Raw genomic sequence first — 17,642 nt, forward strand, 5'->3', positions numbered from 1 at the left:
TTTTATTAGGCCTCTGATGCCCCTACCAAAACAAACAAACCCTGTTCTAAGCAACAGATCCCATCTTAACATTGGCTCCCCTTTGTATTACCTATAAAATATACATAATGGTATGTAGTGGTTTGCTTTGTCACATGGTCTCTTGCTAGCTCATGTCATTAACTTCATGGTGGAGACAATTACTGGCCTTTGAGCCACAACATGAAGATAAAAGTGGCTCGTGATGTTACACAAGTTTCAAGTCCTCCGTAAAGGCAGGGACAGTCATTTTTTTTAACTGTGAGTCTTCTCTTTTGCCTAGACAAAGGTGTCCCCCTCTTTGACTTCTTCCATCTTATTGCTGCTGCTACAACACACGATTTCCAAAAGGAGCTGAACAGTAAAAAAAATAATCACAGAACCCCCTGCTGGAAGAAGCAACATAAGGATGCTCTGAAGGAAGGATATGGAACCGGCAGCCAACTGAGAAGGATTCAGGACAGAGACGTATTGGAGAAGACTGGGCAGGAGGCAACACAACAAAAGGGGAAGATCTCTAGTTGCACCTTCCGTCCTTTCCCCCCTTCTTGTTATGGTCTGTTTGGAAAGCTTTCCCACCCCCTGCTGGCTCCACAGCCAAATCCTACCCACTACTTTCCATCTAGCCCTTCTTTTATGAATGGGTTTTGGCTCTTTGGAAAACAGAGAATTAGACTCTTAATGGTGGACACCCCAAAAACAGCAAGAAAGAAAGAGCCTAACATACTCAGATATTTGTTTAGCTACTCATCCTCTTGTTTCTGCATAATCATCCCATAATCAAAGGAGAACACATGCTGGGTTTCGCAGCAGCAGTGACAAATATTAAAATGAACGGCTCACGACAGGCCATAATAAGCCTCTCCCATCTGTTCAGCTGATTAGCGCAAGAACCTTTAGAAAGGAAGGGGACGTAGAAGGCGGGTAGCATAAGTGAGACAATCACATTGTAGAAATAGTTGTGCTTTAAAAAAAATACTGGGAGTCCACAAAAGTTCACAAAAACTCACAGAAGGCAAATAGCTATTCATCCAGAGGGTGTTAACAATAGAGGTTTTAGCAACAGCTCATAATTACGTGCAAATCGATATGAGTCACCAGAACAATTCCTGCTACGCCACAAGTCCCTTACCAGAAGTGTCCCAGAGGCTGAGTTCTATCCTTTGTGTGTCAATTTCAAAACTGGCAGTGTAATTTTCAAACACAGTGGGGACATAGTTCTAGATAACAAAAAAAGGGGAAGAGAAGCATAGTGTTATGGACCACATCACACATGAATTTGAGAAAGGAGGGTGAAGAGTTAACTAAAGGGGAGGGGGCAAGCAGATATATCCCCCCCAGTCTTTCCATTCACCTCTCCAGACATTTAAATAATTTATTTTCCAACTGAGTTTCCATAAGTGATTGTTTTAAAAAAACCAGTTCCTCAAAACTCAACCACAATGCCTTTCATTACAGATACACATCCCACTTAAAACTGGGGCTTTTCTGCCTTCTGACCCGTATTTACAACATTCACATATATGCATACGATACACAGACGTGTTCTTGGCGCATTTTTCACAGACTTGGACTCAAAACAGTTACATAAGTGAAGTAAAATACTTTAGAGTTTAAAAAACTTGCCTTATAACAAAAGAAGTTTGTTAATTTCAAAGTTCGATTTAACTCTTCAAAAGGGCTTTCTAAGACGTCAATCGGACCTTTTTCTTAAGTGTGGTGTATAATACGATTACGAACTACAAAGTCCTTGTCTCTTTTGCGTTCTGTCCCGCATTAAAAGCATCCACGCGTGGCTCATGCGGCACAAGAAAAACTCAAATGTGCTTTTTAGAGTGTTTCGTGTGAACACACCGGGGGGGGGGGGGGGTGCCCCGTCCATGGCACTCTTCTAAAAGCCGCTTTAAAATTAGTTTAGGGATTGTGGTGAAAGTTAAATCACATCCTCCCCCCCCTCCCCCCAATGCTTCAACCCCAGCGAGTCCAAGACTTACCTCGGGGAAGCAGTCTTTGGCGAAGACATGAAGCAAAGCCGTTTTCCCACACTGGGTGTCCCCCACGACGACTATTTTGCACTTTACGTTCTGATTAGGATCCATGATCGATTTGCTGGATAATTTCTGGCTCGCTCTTCTTTCCTTCATTGAGGTGCCCTTAGTCTTTTCCTTCCTCTCCGGTAAAACCCAACAATGCCTTGGCCACGGAGGAGATCAAGAAAGCCCAAGAAATGTGACAGAAGCCGCTACCCAGCGGGAGAGCGAGCGAGTGAGCGAGCGATCGCGCTCGAGAGCTCCGTTCCTTTCTCCCACCAAGTTGCGTTAAGCGCCCTCCTTCCCAGCCGGCGAGATTCCTGGCAGACTGCTTTGTTTCACTCCGCCCTGCCTATATTTATATGCGCCGCCGTCTCCCAATCCGCTGCTCAAGGAGCGCCGGCGAGCGATCCTCCCCTTGCCCTTTTATGGAAAACGCGGCCCGAGAGTCGGCTTCGGCCGGCCGCAACGCGCCCTCTAGGGGAGAAGGGAGTGGGGTGGAGCGCGCCGCGCCAACGGCGGAGAGGCACGACTCCTGGGGAGAAGGAGGCAGCAGTGCCGCCGGTGGCTGATCACAGGCGCAAGAAGTGGTTCGGGTGGGCGAGCGACTGGGCACGACGCGCTCCGATCGTTCCCGTCCCCGTTTCAACGGGACTGACTTCCGAGGACTTTTGCGGAGGCGCCACGAAATCTCCCAGGGACCCCGAGCGGAAGACTTTCGAGTAGCAGGATTTGCGTTTGGGGTGGTGTGAGGCGATTCAGCGCTGCCTATGGGCGCGTACGAACTGTCAGCCTTCTCTTTCCCGGGTCGGAGAGCAGCCCCAGATTCTGGTCTCGCACTTCCATGGCTATCAGAGCTCGCCCGGGGGTTTCTGTCTGTTACCCCGGCAGAAGGAGCAACATTCAGAAAAGCCGGGCTTCTCTATCTTGGCTAGATCTAGAAGCGGAGGATGGGGGGGGGGTATGGGGGGGAAATGAACGGCGCTGGTTGTAATGCTCCCTCTAAGCTGTGGAGTCTTGTGAGCAACAATTCTACTTTGTGAGCGACTGGCATTAAAGCTTTGAGCGAGCGATTTGGCTGCTGCATAAATCAGTCTGCTCTGGAGCCATCCTTCCTGAGCTGAGACAAAAATGTGGGAGCCAGAGGCTAAAAAGCTGTGAGCTAGCTCACAATCACTCAGATTAGAGGTAACACTGGTTGGTTGTCTCCATGGTCGCCTGCATGCAAGCCACAATAATGTGGGAGGGGAACAGAAAGGCTGGCTGAAGGATTTTGGAAGGGAATGCAGGACTAGTCCCCCACCCCAGCAGGGATCCTGTGCTTTTTACAGTTGCGTGGTAGGTGACGTTTACCAGGTTGAGATCTCCTCTTTCACCCCCATGAAAAGATGCAGCCCCAGGACTTGTTTAATTGTTGCAGCAGTTAAAAACATCTGAATCCTGCTGCGGGCGGGGTGGTGGATCTTCAGAAAACAGGCTAGGAAGAAACCGGGACTCTTAATATGGGAATTGGTGGCCTGGATATTCTTGGGGGGGGAGGGGGTGGATCAGTTCACATGAAGGAAAGCCTGCAATGGCTGCCCTAAGGCAGCTGGATGGGAAGGCTGGGTAGGAAAAGTGGCTTCTGTGGGAACAGAACTGGGATATGTATGGGTTATGGGCTGAATTGTGGGGTCCCTCCTCCAACTGATCCATGAGGGTTGTATACTGAGTGTCTGGGAAGGGAGCATGGCCACAGAGCCTGAGAAATGGACACCAAGAGAGGAATATTATTGGCAAACATTTTTCTCCCGCCTGTCCTCCACTCAGGGCAATCTGCCTGGTTCTGCCTTCCATTTGATGCTCACAACAGCCCAACAAGGTAGACTGGTTGAGACTGAAAGCTTCATAGCAGAGTGGGGATTTGAACCCAGGCCCTCCCAAGTCCAACTTTAACCAGGATGCCAAAATGCTGCCCCCCATTTTATTGAGGGGTATGTATATCTAAGTTGGGAAAGGGGCTATAGATACTGGAATTGCTTTCTTCAGGAAGAGGGCTATGAACTGGGGAGGGTGTTGCTGCTGGCATAAAGAGTGGAAGGATGTTTCTGTCATACTTTGGGCTGTAAGGTAAGATGTTATGTCAGGCAGGTACCTGATGTTTGCTGCACTGGATTTACTCCTGAATTAAACCCAAACCGGTTTGGTTGAAACGACAACAAAGTGTGAGTCTGATTAAAGTGTGAGTCAGATAGCCTGTTTGCTGTTTCTTGAAACTGAGGGAAAGGGTGAATTCCTACATTTAAAGTATGACGTTGGCATGATAACAACAACACAAACACACACAAGTGTAGCTGAAGTAAATGGGCAGGGCAGATCTCAGATAAGGAAAGCTGGCTGTGTTGGTCACACCCCTTCCAGGAAGTGCCTCTTATGTTTCTGCTGTCACCGCTATTCATTCCAGATGTAGTGGCAGGAAGGATGCAAACTCAGACATCTCTCTCACTCATTCATCATTTTCTCTTAATCTGTATTCCATGGTGTGATGGATTGCATTTTTAAAAGGCTTAGAAGTGAAGGTGAAAGAAGAAGGGGATGGCAAAGGATGAGACGGTTAGACAGTGTTATCAATGCAACCAACATGAAATTAAGCAAACTCTGGAGGACAGTGGAAGACAGGAGGGCCTGGTGTGATGTGGTCCATGGGGTTACGAAGAGTCGGACTTGACTGTGCAACTGAACAACAACAGCAACAACCAACAACTAAGGGACTGTGAAGGGTTAATTCTTCAGAGAGCCCTGAGTGACAGGCTACTACTTTAAGCAATCTGATTGCTTAACATCAACTGAGCAGGAAAAAAAATCTTGAGAGTGCTGGATGCTGAGGAGATTCAGTCAGATCCCTGTGTTACCTGAGAAGAGAGGTGTACTGAGGCCCTGGTCACAGCGGCCGGATATTGCGGGGGGGGGAGGCGTGGCTAATTGCCCTGGCGCAGTTTGACCCATGATTACACGATCAGACGCGCCGGTGACACACCACGGGTTCTTCCCTTGGCGCCGGCAGATAAACAAGGGACCGGAGGGGAATGTCATGTGCTGGCGCATTGTCGGCGGTAAGCCACGGGTGCGCTCCACTTCCCAGATGTTGGGGTGTGATCGTGCCCGGATAATCCACCCACCTTTGCCATGTGACCGGGGCCTGAGACAGTTAAAAAACAGCCCTGACAAAAAAGGGTTTAATGCTGATAGGGTCAGAGTTCAGCCCTGACTGAATGCAGTCTGAATTCAGCATTAGCTGAGAGCAGTTTGAACACAGACGGAGAAGTGGGAGAAGAAGATTCCCCACCCAGTCAAACAGGGAAATTTATCTCTGAGGAGTACATAATTCTCTGGTTTGGTGTGATTAGAAACTGCCTGTGGAGACCTTAAAAGTCAGTGAACAACTCAAGAAAAGAACTGGTGTTCCAAGAGAAGGGGTTTGGGTACTAGGAAGAGAGTATCAGCCTTCTGGGTGCCGAAAGAGTCAGTGATTACTCAAATAAAGTGAATTAGAGTGTTTGGGAATACACTGGAACAAAAGCCTCTCAATATAAAGATCTAAGTAATTGTGAATAATTTAAGAAGCTCTCATTAGCCTAATATATAAGAATAAAATTCTGTGCTTGTACTAGTTTTATCTCAGGAATGTCACCTGACCTTTTCACCAGTATTTCACCAGTAAACCCGTGATTTCGCCTGACCTTTCCCCTTGATGTTAAATCAAACCTTTCAAGTACCATTTTCAAGGGTTTAAGTTAAAGGGTGATTCTGTCCCTTCCCTCAGGTTCCTGGGCTGAGCAAATAGCCAAAATATAACTTACTGACAGGGTAGGACAGCCAAAGTTTTTTCAGGGAAGAACAAAACATGTCATTAGGGCTGCTCAGTCAGTGAAGGGCCAGAAAAACAAGGAAAATTTACCTGTGAAGGAGGGAAGTGGAAGGGGTCCGTCATATGTGGAAAACAGTGTATGATCTCTGATAACCTGAAAAAGGTCACTTTGCAGTGTTTTCATGTCTAAGTAGTTGAGTTGTGGCTGTTTCATCAAACCCTTGGTTATCTGAAAAATAAAATGTGCTGTGAATTGGAGCATGCATACTGTTCCTGCATATGGTTAGCCAGCTTGTACAACAAGGCCCTTTGCACACTACCACAAACACTATGATATTTGAGTTGTGATGGAAAGTAGTGTGCTTAAACTATGATCCTTTGTGGGGGAGGGGAGCCTCATACAAGGAGTTTACTGTGAGAAGGCAACCATTGTACACAGCAGTTTAAGGTAGCCATTTTTCAGCCCGATGGTTGTGTGAATCATCCTGAAGCCAAAAGTCAGTCATTCCATTGACACACTGGATGAACTTTGTGCTTCCTGCTTTATCCATTGCTAGCATATCTGCTGATTCCAAATGTAGTGAATTTGATTTAGATCCCACTCATAGGCCCTTTCCGCACTCTCCTTTTAATCCGTGTTTACTGCTGTGTCCTCCAAGCAAATCTGCATGGAAATCGAATCCAACCTTCTTTTTATTCTGTTTTCCCCCATTCACATTAAAATTGAATTCAACCTTTTTATTCTGGTGTATTTTTTCCGTTCTGCATTACATTACCTCCCTTCAGTGGAAAGGACACTAGGTGTCATTCCCCACATGACTCCCTATAAGGAGTGTTCAGGGCGTACGTTTCAGTAAGTTTTGTCCCCAGCCAGGATTATGTGTCACCAATTGTATGGAAATTCCAGTTTATAGCATAAGCACTTCTATGTGAGTTAGGTTGGATTGCAAGAGAAACAATTTTGTAGGTCTCAGAGATGCACCTGATGGCTACCTGCCCTTATTTCTACATATTTTTCTGGGACAGTGGGATCTCTTGCTAGTGTGTGTTGTGTTTAGTCATGTGATTGTTACACCCAAAATACACTTTTGGCTGTACAGCTGGGGTTCTTGCTAAGCATTGACTACATTGGTACTATGGTTTCTACTCTGTTTCGTATGCTCTTTGTTCACTTGGTGCTTGCTGTGCTACATAATGTGAACTTGTGTTCACAGACCTTTTTATAAATGATTAAACTCACAAACCATGTCTTCATTGGCAGAGAGTAGGATTACACACACTTCATATGCAACAGTCATGAAAATGTTGTGGAAAATCTCCATTAACCATTTTCATTAACATCACAGAATGGGGTGCAAAGGCACCAGCAAACTTACAAGGGTTTATGCATGGTAGAAAAATCTGTTTTGGGTTTTTACCATGTATCTTCCCATATTTGGTTCCATATTATAATACTGATCAAACAGTAGATTACTAAGAAATTACCTGAGTCATGATTTATTTTTCTGTTAACAAATCATGTACACATAGATCTGTGTTGCTTATTATTAATCATTTACTATAGATTTTTTTCCTTTAAAAGGCCCCTTTTTTGCTGTTCATGTTGTAATGTGCAGTTGTTAATTACCCAAATTGTATTATATTGATTTTGGCTGGATGACTGAAATATTCCAAGTAGGGAATTGTAAAATACCAGTTTTACATAATTTTGTTGTAGTGTAAAGATGCTTAGAAGGAAGATGGCTTGCCCTGAAGGAAAGGGCCTTTTTTGTGATGGATCTTCACAGATGGAGCACCCTTTATGATACTCTAGGGCCCCGGTCACACGGGCCGGATATCGTGGGGGGGAGGCGTGGCTGTTTGCCCTGGAGTGAACTACCGCGCGGCAGCCGGATCAAACGTCCCACTCGACGTCCCGTGGTTGGGGGGAGGTGCCAATCATACCTCACTCCTGCGGTGCGGTAAAGAAGCGGCGCCGTGGGGGTTGTGTTGTTTTTTTTAATCCAAGTGTTCGCATGCGCCGTTGGGTGCTTGTGCGCACCTGTGGAGACTTGACAAAAAAAACCCCTTTTCGCGATGGGACATGGGCGGGCATCGGATGCCATGAGCTAACACCGGAAACGTGATCTGACACCCGCCCTTGCCCCGCCGTTTCCAGAAACTAGTACCTCGGAGGTACTAGTTTTTTACAGCGCATCTTCGGAGTGAAGCCTCGGGTGAGCCACGGGAGCTCTACGCTTCCCAGATGTGGCAGTGAGATCGCGCCCGGAAAATCTGCCTATCTTTTGTCTCTCTAGCGTGCCTAATGCTCCGTGTCACCGGGGCCTAGTTCTATAGCCTTCTTTCTTGTAAGCCTCTATATTTATTCTTAACATGTATTTTGCAGATATTACTACTTATTTATTATTGCTGATACATTAATTTTATGCATCTTTATCTTGCTATTGTACTGCTGCTAATCTGAAGGTTTTTGACTCTCACGGCTATTATTTTTATGATGTTCATGTTCTTATTGCTGTTGGTTGTATTTTTTTTTTACTGATCAAAAGTTATTTATTGTCATTTTTATTCTTGTCCACCACATGAAGGACTGTATGGTTATAAGGCGGTGTGTTAATCATGCAAATAAAACTGCATTTCCTTTGAATATATATATTTTTAGAAGTGGCATTGAATAAAACATGTGAAAACAGCTCAATCCATTTCAAAATGATCAAAGGGGTCACTGCAATGCGGCAGGACGTTTGCTGGACTCCTGAAAATGCGATAAGTATTTAAAGGTTCTATTATCTTTTGTATTAATGTTATGCATGGACTTTTTAAAAATAGTTACCTCAAAAAGTATATAAAGGTTAGATTTTATTATGTGTACAAGATAAGATCTAAAATGATAAGGCAGTACAAAGAAGGGGTTCAATGTTATGGTGTGAATTGTGAGCAAAAAAAGTCCTTGGTTCAAATCTTCCATCAGTAATGGCCTTATTTGTGGCCTTAGAGAAGCTATCCTCTCATTTTCATCTTTCATATTAAAACACAGTCTTACAGGGTAGTAGTAAGAATTACTGAGGTAAAGCATGCACGTGCTTTGGATGGTATAAAGAACTGTATACATGCTAGCCATTACCTACTATCAAGGAAGGTCGACTATTGAAAGAAGCACAATAGTCCAAAATAGGTATAATTAAGGCCCTGGCAACTCTGTCCCCCCCCCCCCGCAATCCAGTTCACATTTCAAGAATCATTCATTTTTTAAAAAACAATCACATTGCCAATTATTATGAAGAATTTTCTTTTAAACAAGTGTTCCGCTCCAGAACAAAAGAACAGAGAACCTCCTCTTCTCTGACAAATGTCATTTAAAACTGAACTTCAGAACTCCCAAGAAAGTTTTCGGCATATCACAAGTGCAGGGCATGTTCTTCTTTCAGGGCATCAGGATGCTTACACAGGTAAAGGAAGGATATGTACGCAAATGTTTAATTTGGCATTGGTCCATGCCTTGGAACCCGCTCAGTTTTTCCATCCTACAATGAACAGAGACTGGGCAAATGTGACTTGAGAGGGAAAGAATGTTCAGGTATTGCATTACCAGATCTGTCTAGTGATTTTGTAAGTTATGTAAATTACATGGGGAAAAATTGGCACTGGATTAGTGTGAGGAATGTGGAAAGCTCTCATATATGCAAGCCTATATATGCAGCTTGTGTGAGATACAAGCATGGCAAGTCCCCCCCCCCATTGTATTTAAATCTTAAAAATGTATAAAATAGTGAAATATGGAGAAGAGGGGCTACTTTAACATAATTTCAGATTTTATCTCCTAGTTCTGACACTGCATGGCAATGCTTATGATTGTACTTTTAAGGTGTTTTGAAACCCACTTAGTGGCTGCGATCACACACACTAAATAATCCACTTTCAATCCACTTTCCAACTGGATTTTGCCAGTTCACACAGTAAGTGTGTGGATTGAAAGTGCATTATTTAGTGTGTGTGACCGCAGCCAGTATGTGCATAGATAGACTTTGTTTCTTCATAAATGTGATCTTTTATTTAGATGTGTGTGTGTGTGTATGAAATGAATTAGGAATTGTCTCAAGCATTACAAAAGGCAGAAAGCTAGTAGAATATGTGGAGAAAGTCATTTTCTCCTGGAGAGTTGGCAAGCAGCAAAAGCCTCCCCTGTGCATTTTACCAGTTTTTCCCCTCTAATCAGAGGAGGAAGTCCATTTGCTGGCACATCAGCTCACCTTCTTACAAATGCTAATGACTCCAGCAGGAAAGACAATGGGATGGATAAGCATTCCCCCTTTCTCCCCCCATCCCCAGGCAGGAAACAGAGTTTGGAGGGGTTTAAGCTGGACAAGCTCCAGATATAATCTCCAGGAATGTGCTGGAGGAAAGTTTCATTGACCTGGTATGACCTGGCCAAGGGGGCAGAGACAGAGAGTTAATAAAACTTCCTTGCAAGGGGAAGTTGTTTTCTTTTTCCCATGGGATGCTGATCCAGGTCCGTAGCTACCACGGGGATCATGGGGCCTGGCCCCCTAGTGCTTTTATGGGCTTCCCTCCCTGAGCCTTGGCTCCCTCTCCCCCTGATTGCCTTTCAGTGGGGAGGACTAGGGTGGCACAAGCAGCAGCAGAGATGGAGAGGCTGGGCTGGGAGATGCTTGTTGCCCAGCCAGCCAGCAGCAGGTAAACCAAGCCAGGCAAGGCAAGGAGGCGAGTGGGCACCCAGCCACTGCATGCCTCGCCTCTCCTGCCCCTGGGAGGGAGCCAAGGGTGGAGGTCAGGCTGCCTCTGGTGCAGCGATGCGGGAAGGGGCACTGGGGTTCCTCAGGGTGGGAGGGAGCCAGATGCTGCACAGGGAAGGGCTGCCCTTGTTGGGAGGGAGGGAAGCTGCCCCCCATTTAATTAGCTGGTGGGCCCCCCAAGGCTCCCTCACAAAAAAAATCCCTATCTATGGGGCTGTGTTGAGCTGGACAGACCTCTTGTCTGAGGTTGGGAGCAGGCAGCCATTTTGGATCATGCAGCTGGCCTAAATAACTGGGAGCAAACTTTAAGGTAATGGTTGATTTTTAGAGAACTAAACACCTAAGATAAAGAGCCTGCCCTATATTTTACCATCAGATAGGGTATGTATAGAGGAAGGGACAGAGGATTTGTAGTTTTTACCAGTTTCTTTTGTTTTTCCTTGCTTCAGTCTGGTGTGGTGCTAAAATATGCTTGTAGACATTTTCTTTTTAATAAATATTTTAAACTGATGATGCGACGAGAGGTTCTCTGTACCACATAACCCACCCACCTTGTTTGGGACATGGTATTTTAAAAGGCAGCCCCGGGAGGGGGAATGACAATCAGTTGGCAACTGGCTATTCCCCCAGGGGTGCACAAAGCATTAAACTATCCCCATGGTAGCCAGGCACTGGGCTAGCGGGAGACACTGAGGCGAGGCTTCTGAGCTTGGAAGGGGAGCTGAAGGTCCTGATCTCTTCAGTGGAAACCCCTATCAGCTGGTGGTAGTGGCTACTGGAGTGTAAAAGGTAAAGCCTCTCCAGGGGGTTGGGAACCCCCTAGGACTGCTGAGCAGAATGGGGCTTGCAGGCCAGGGTAGGCATGTTTTGCTACAGAGTGATAAAAAAATATTCATAGAAAAATGTAAAGTATGAGAGAGAACGTTAGGTATGTGTGTTTAGCATACAAACGTGTTCTGAGGTTGGTATTCTTGGCTAACTTCAGACTGGCAATAACATGGATATGGGAAACAACATATCATTATCAAAGTACTCTTCTGCATGGACATTTTTGTGAAGTGATGTAAAAATTTTATAGGATGTTGAGGATTTAGGGTGGAGTCCTTGGTTCTTTTTTTCTCTTCAGAACTTCTTCCTTCTGCTCTTCAGAATTCCCTTCGCTAGAGAAGATTTTTAAAAGACAGTAATACTCTGTTCCTCTGTCCCTATGGGTATTACATCAAGATGGGTAGCTGTGTCTGTAGCAGTAGAAAAGAGTGAGCGTCTAGTAGCACCTTAAAGACTAACAAAATTTGAGTCACTGCTCACTTCTTCAGATACCTGGAGTGACTCATGAAAGCTCACACCCTACCACAAATTTTGTTAATTTTTAAGATGCTACTGGAATCTTACTCATTCCTATGGGTATTGTTTGTTTTGGATTATTGTTTAGATTTGTTCTTCATAACATCAGGAAAGGACATTGGGTAGGATCCTACCAGCTTTTCTGACTGGTCTGTCACCATCTTTGGTGTAGGCGATTTGCTGGTCAAAAGTAGTTTCCTCTACTGCCAGTGGAGAACTTGGTAAGAAACAATGTGTTATGTCTTTCATTTTTAGAAGTTTGGGGAAGATCCACATGCGTGCACACACACACACACACACACACACATACATTACTGTGATTAAATTTTGGTCTTTTGTTTTGCACAGTGTTAGATTTCTGTCTCTTCCCCCACATATATTTCATCCTATGTAAGTTCTGCTTAAGCTTGCTGTTTATCTGACATTGTCACAGCAAGTATTCTGCAGAGGAATTTGTCAGTGAGGCTAAGTTACAGAACATGAGGACACTTGGCTGAACCAGGGATCTGGGGGTCTGTATGAGGATCTTTATGCTTTTTGAGGATCCTTCTAGTCAAGCACTTTTTCTATGTAATTTGCTCTAAAAAATCATGAAAGAAAAATGGAGTTGGAAACTACACGGTTTCCAGTGTAGTGCCATGAACACATGTACAATCTTTTTTTTTTTTAAATATTTTTATTGATTTTATCCAATAACCCACACCCAACAAAACATACACTATTAATACATATATACATAGACGAGCATACAGCCATTTTTATTTCCAGTCAATATGTCTCAAATCTCCTCCTAACCCTTCCGCTTTACTTTCCATTTGTATAGTTTCTCCCATTTCTTCTTAAACATCTCCTCTTCTTTCCCTTTTAATATATCAGACAATTTATCCATTTCGGCGACATCAAACCATTTTTGAACCACCTTTAAATTATCTGGAATTTTCTCAGTTTTCCAGTACTTGGCATAGCACATTCTAGCAGCTGTTATACAGTGTAACAACAAATTCTTTCCTTCTTTCCTGCCTACTTCGGGTATAATATTCAATATGAAAATTTCAGGTTTCAATGGGATTGACAGTGTCAACACATGTACAATCTGTGTACCGTGTACCCTTGATTGTTCTTTGCATATGTGTTGAGTAGTTCACATTTTACTGTTAATGCATGTTCAGCTGAGTGTATGATTAAAACCCACATTTATCCAGGTACTGGTCCCCATTTTCATTTGTAAAGTGAGCAAATGATAGTTCTTCCTTACAAATAGATACACACGGATACAGACAGGGTGCACGCGCATTCACTGTAACATGATCAAAGCTACTGAATCAGACCATTGGTCCATCAAAGTCACTGTTGTCCATCCAGGCTGACAGCGGCTTTCCAGGCCCTCAGGCAGAGGTCTTTGAACCTGGGAACTTGTTTGCTCTCGATTGAGCTGTGACCCCTCCTCAAGATACCATTTTGTGAAATTATTTTCGCATACCGTATTAATGAGGCAAGATGTTCCCACAATCAGCCTGGATAGAAGGCTTACATGTGTCCCTCCCCGCTTCTTTAGTGGAACATCCCCCCCCCCATGCTCCATGGGTATAGTATGTTTCTATGCACAGATTGTACTGAGGTATAATGTAGCGGTCCAGCCACAAATAATACACGGGTTCACTGGGATTTGAAGAAACTGTCTTCCTTCTCAGTCTCACTTTTATTAATGGATTTCCCCTTAATTCTTAATCTCCTTTCCCACAAACATTGGTTTTGTGGAGAATAAATCTGCATAGGTGTCAATCTATTTGTGTAATACCCCTCTCCCCTTGAGCCGCTCCTCAGAGGGAGTGTGAAGATTCTCCATCGGTCTGATACACTGTAGTATGAGACTGGCTGGCTTTTGATTTGCATCTAAAATTAGCATAATTAGTTCCGGCTGTATCCTCCCATTGCCAGTCACAAAAGCATTCAGGTGGAAACTATTTTTAAGAAAACCGTTGAACTTGCTCATTATCGCATTTCATTTTTCTCTATGTTGTTGACGTTAAATAAGGAAGAGGCTGCGGTCTTTCCGCACAAAAGAATACTACTGGGGGTGTCATTGTCAACCTAGTTTTAACTCTCCTGGAATCTGCAGACAAAAGAATATCAGTCTTGTGCTTTCTCATATAAATGTATTTATAAAGATAATGAGTACAATCTACCAGGACTTTCCGATGGGGCACAGTTGAACTATTAATTACACTGTTTCCTTGGGAAAGACACTGCCAAAGGAGGAGATCCTGATGGATAAGAAATCAATAGTCTCAAAATGTTATCACAAAAAAATAGAACTATTACATGCTGAATGTAGTCCTCATAGACATACCCTGTTCGAAATGATTTTTCAAATGTAGTCCCTAGATAATTTCTGTTTCAGTCATGTAATTAAAAGAATAATGAGACCTAGAGAACAGTATATCGAAAACACCCATTGGTATAGTCCCACTAACTTCAAGAAAACTTCTTCTTTGAAACTAAGGAGAAAGTTGCCCTATTGGCTTGTAAACAATAAGCTATTCACAGTAAACAGAATGCCAGGCTATGATGAGCTGATCTGACAAGCTGGAATTTCCCCCTCAGGTCTGGCAGCTAAGAGGAATCTGATGGCCAGCAGTGTGGGAGCTGTTCAGTGTATTAAAATCACATACTATAGGGGAGCATTTGAGAATGATTCCAGAGTAGGAGTGTGCAATTTTTTTAATTGGTATTTTTTGGTTCGAGTCTATTACACCTGAAAAAAATTCAGGATTCCTGAAAAAAACCCAGATCCCAATACTGGTAAAGCATTTGGATCTGGGACTTTGTAAATCCCAAATTTTTCTCAGGTCCAATAGACCCAAACTAAAAAAAACAGAGGGGGGGGGAGAGAAACCCAGTGGCAAAGCTACAAAAACAGTTGACAAGTGGCTCCGCTGGGGCTCTGCTGGACAGCCTGGTTTAAACTGAACTGCCCAATGGAGCCCACCAAGCAGCTGATCCTGCATGGAGAATTCTCCCCACAGGCACCTCTGGGGCTCTCTTCAAAAGTTTGGTCAAACAGCCCAAAAAAAGCCCCAGCCAAGCTGGAAGGAAGAATGCTCCCCCTTGGCTGTTTTGCGGGATGTCTTCTGCTCTACCCCTCAGCTGTTTTTCGGGTTTGCCAGTAATTCCCAAATATATTTGGGATGTGTATTTCTATTCCAGAGGGAATGGATGTGTAAACCCAGTGGGGTTTTGCCCCTCACACACCTGGAATCAACCTAACTAGCATTTTTCTGTGGAAAGATCTATACAGTAATCCTTGCCACATGGTTGTGTTAGTCACAGCTGTTCCTTCTGTATGGGATTGTAGCATACTGAAATGGTTCCTCCATTGCTGCTCATGGGTGTTTCACTAGGGTATGTGTCTAGGGGTGTGCACTCAGATCTACCTGAGCTAAAAGTGTACCCAAAAATATATATTTCAGAATCCCAAAGGTATCTGGGATTTTTTTGGAAAACTGTCCAAAATTCTTGAAACCCCCCCCACGATATTTTAAAGGTAGATCCGAAAAGCAGCACAGAGGCTGGAGCACATTACTCCCACCTCTCAGCTGTTTGTTAGGCTTTCTACTGCAGTCCCTTTAAAGTTTAAAGGGACTGCAGAAGCCACCCCAAGGATCAGCTGACCACCCCAAGGATCAGCTGAGCTGGTGGGCAGCAGAGCACTCCTCACAGGGTCAGCTTTGGGCTGGCGTCTTGTGCAGCCTCATTTAAACAAGGCTGCATGGGAAGCCAGCCTTAAGATCAGCTGAGCCAGTGGGCAGCAGAGAGCTCTCTACTGGGTTACCTTTGGGTGGGCTTCTCCTGACACCTCATTTAAACAAGGCTGCAGGGGAAGCCAGCCCTAAGATCAGCTGAGCCAGCGGGCAGCAGAGCGCTCCTCTCCAGGTCAGTTTTGGGCTGGCTTCTCCTGCCACCTCATTTAAACAAGGCTGCAGGGGAAGCCAGCCCTAAGATCAGCTGAGCCTGTGGGAAGCTGAGCCAGCCGGGAGCACTCTGCTTCTCACCAGCTCAGGTGATCCTCAAACTGGCTTCTGCAGTCCCTTTAAACTTTAAAGGGACCTAAGAGCGCTCTCCGCCAGGTCAGCTTTGGACTGGGTTCTCATGCAGCCCTGTTTAAACAGGGCTGCAGGAGAAGCCAGCCTGAAGATCAGTTGAGACTGCTCTGCCCGTCAACTGTTTTTTGCAGCTTTGCTGCTACTTTTTAAAACCATGGGATTTCCAAAAAATAAACGAACAAAAAACCTTGGATCCAAATACAATACCAGTATTGAGATCTGGGATTTTTTTTGGAAATCCTAAAATGTTTTCAGGTCCAATAGACCCAAACTGAAAAATACCAGTAAAAAGAATTGCAGACCCCTAGATCTATCCAAGATTAGACAAGTTCCATTGGATAGGCAAGTAAAAGGTGAAGTTAAAGCCATCTAAAGAAGCAGACAAACAGTACAATAAAGAACAGGTAAGGCTAGGAAAGAAAGAAGAGGCAGGTTGTTAAATGTTGATATGGACAGGAACTAGTATTGGACAAGTAGATTTGAAGCTCTGTGGTAAATGAGGGGATTACACTTCCTGTTTTTTTTTACATCTTCAAGAACATACGAAAGCTTTCATTTCTCTAAAATGATATATTAGCTCCACCTGTGTTAGTCTCTTGCCTTGAAAAGTCCCTGGGGTTGCCATAAATTGGCTGTGACTTAGCACTTTTCACCACCAATAAAGATGTTAGTTAACAGGCATTGATGATGGGTCACCCAGTGGAGTTGCTACACTTCATGTTCCTTGGAACTGGACCTTTTTTGTTATTTCTTTTCACTGCTGCTTTAACTTAAGATTCTACTAGCTACTCTGTGCTCCTGTGCCAGATTGAGCTGCTTGTTGGTATGGAAAGAGCCTTGCGTTTAGGAAGAAACAGGCCTGTCCCATTCTTGAGTTTTTAGTGAAGCAACAAATCTCCAGTTCATGGAGATAAGCAAAACATTTAAGTATCCTAGGGGGTGGGAGGTCAGCATACAGATTTCATACCTACTATCTGTCAAAGTGAATTCTCAAACTAACCACATGGGAATCAATGGAGAATTTCCCTAGTCTGGCACTCCAGGAATTCCCCACTGCATTCCACGCACTCTTTGCAGTCTATATCAAAGGGGGTTGTATGCAAAACACCCAAGTATACCTAGAAAAAAGGTGTATTAATCATGTCTCCCTTTGGCAGAAGTTTTGAATGGTCACCCCACTTTCTGATCGGATCAAAAAGGAACTCCATCCTCCCAAGAAACCCCTTGAAATATGGCTCCAAAAGCAACAAGCCTTTGTCATACATTTGAAGAAGAGTAGTTTTTTATACCACACTTTTCTCTGCCTTAAGGAGTCCCAAAGCAGTTTACAATCACATTCCCCTCCTCTCCCCACAACAGACATCTTGTAAGATAGGAGAGGCTGGGAGCATTCTGAGAGAACTGTGACTGGCCCAAAGTCACCCAGCAGGCTTCATGTGGTGGAGTGGGGTGTTAAATAGTGGGTTTAACACGGCAGAGGCGAAGGCAGACTGATTTCAACAAGCAGCAGTTTATTGAATCTCAATAGGAAATGTTTTACATGGGG

At 44.3% G+C, this 17,642-nt stretch overlaps 1 protein-coding gene across 1 annotated transcript in view; it reads right to left on the reverse strand.

The window, feature by feature from the left end:
- The window catches only part of RND3 (Rho family GTPase 3), a 22,953-nt gene extending 20,586 nt beyond the window's left edge, over nucleotides 1-2,367 (reverse strand). The window contains exons 1-2 of the mRNA XM_015407601.1: nucleotides 2,013-2,367; nucleotides 1,151-1,238 (exon numbers count right to left, since the gene is read on the reverse strand). Of these exons, the coding sequence (XP_015263087.1) occupies nucleotides 1,151-1,238; nucleotides 2,013-2,162 (238 nt within the window). The 5' untranslated portion in view covers nucleotides 2,163-2,367. The remainder of the gene's footprint in view (nucleotides 1-1,150; nucleotides 1,239-2,012) is intronic.
- Between the last annotated feature and the right edge of the window lie 15,275 nt (nucleotides 2,368-17,642).

The sequence above is a fragment of the Gekko japonicus genome, unplaced genomic scaffold, assembly GCF_001447785.1.
Source record: "Gekko japonicus isolate JY-2015 unplaced genomic scaffold, Gekko_japonicus_V1.1 scaffold1342, whole genome shotgun sequence".
NCBI classification, from domain to species: domain Eukaryota; kingdom Metazoa; phylum Chordata; class Lepidosauria; order Squamata; family Gekkonidae; genus Gekko; species Gekko japonicus.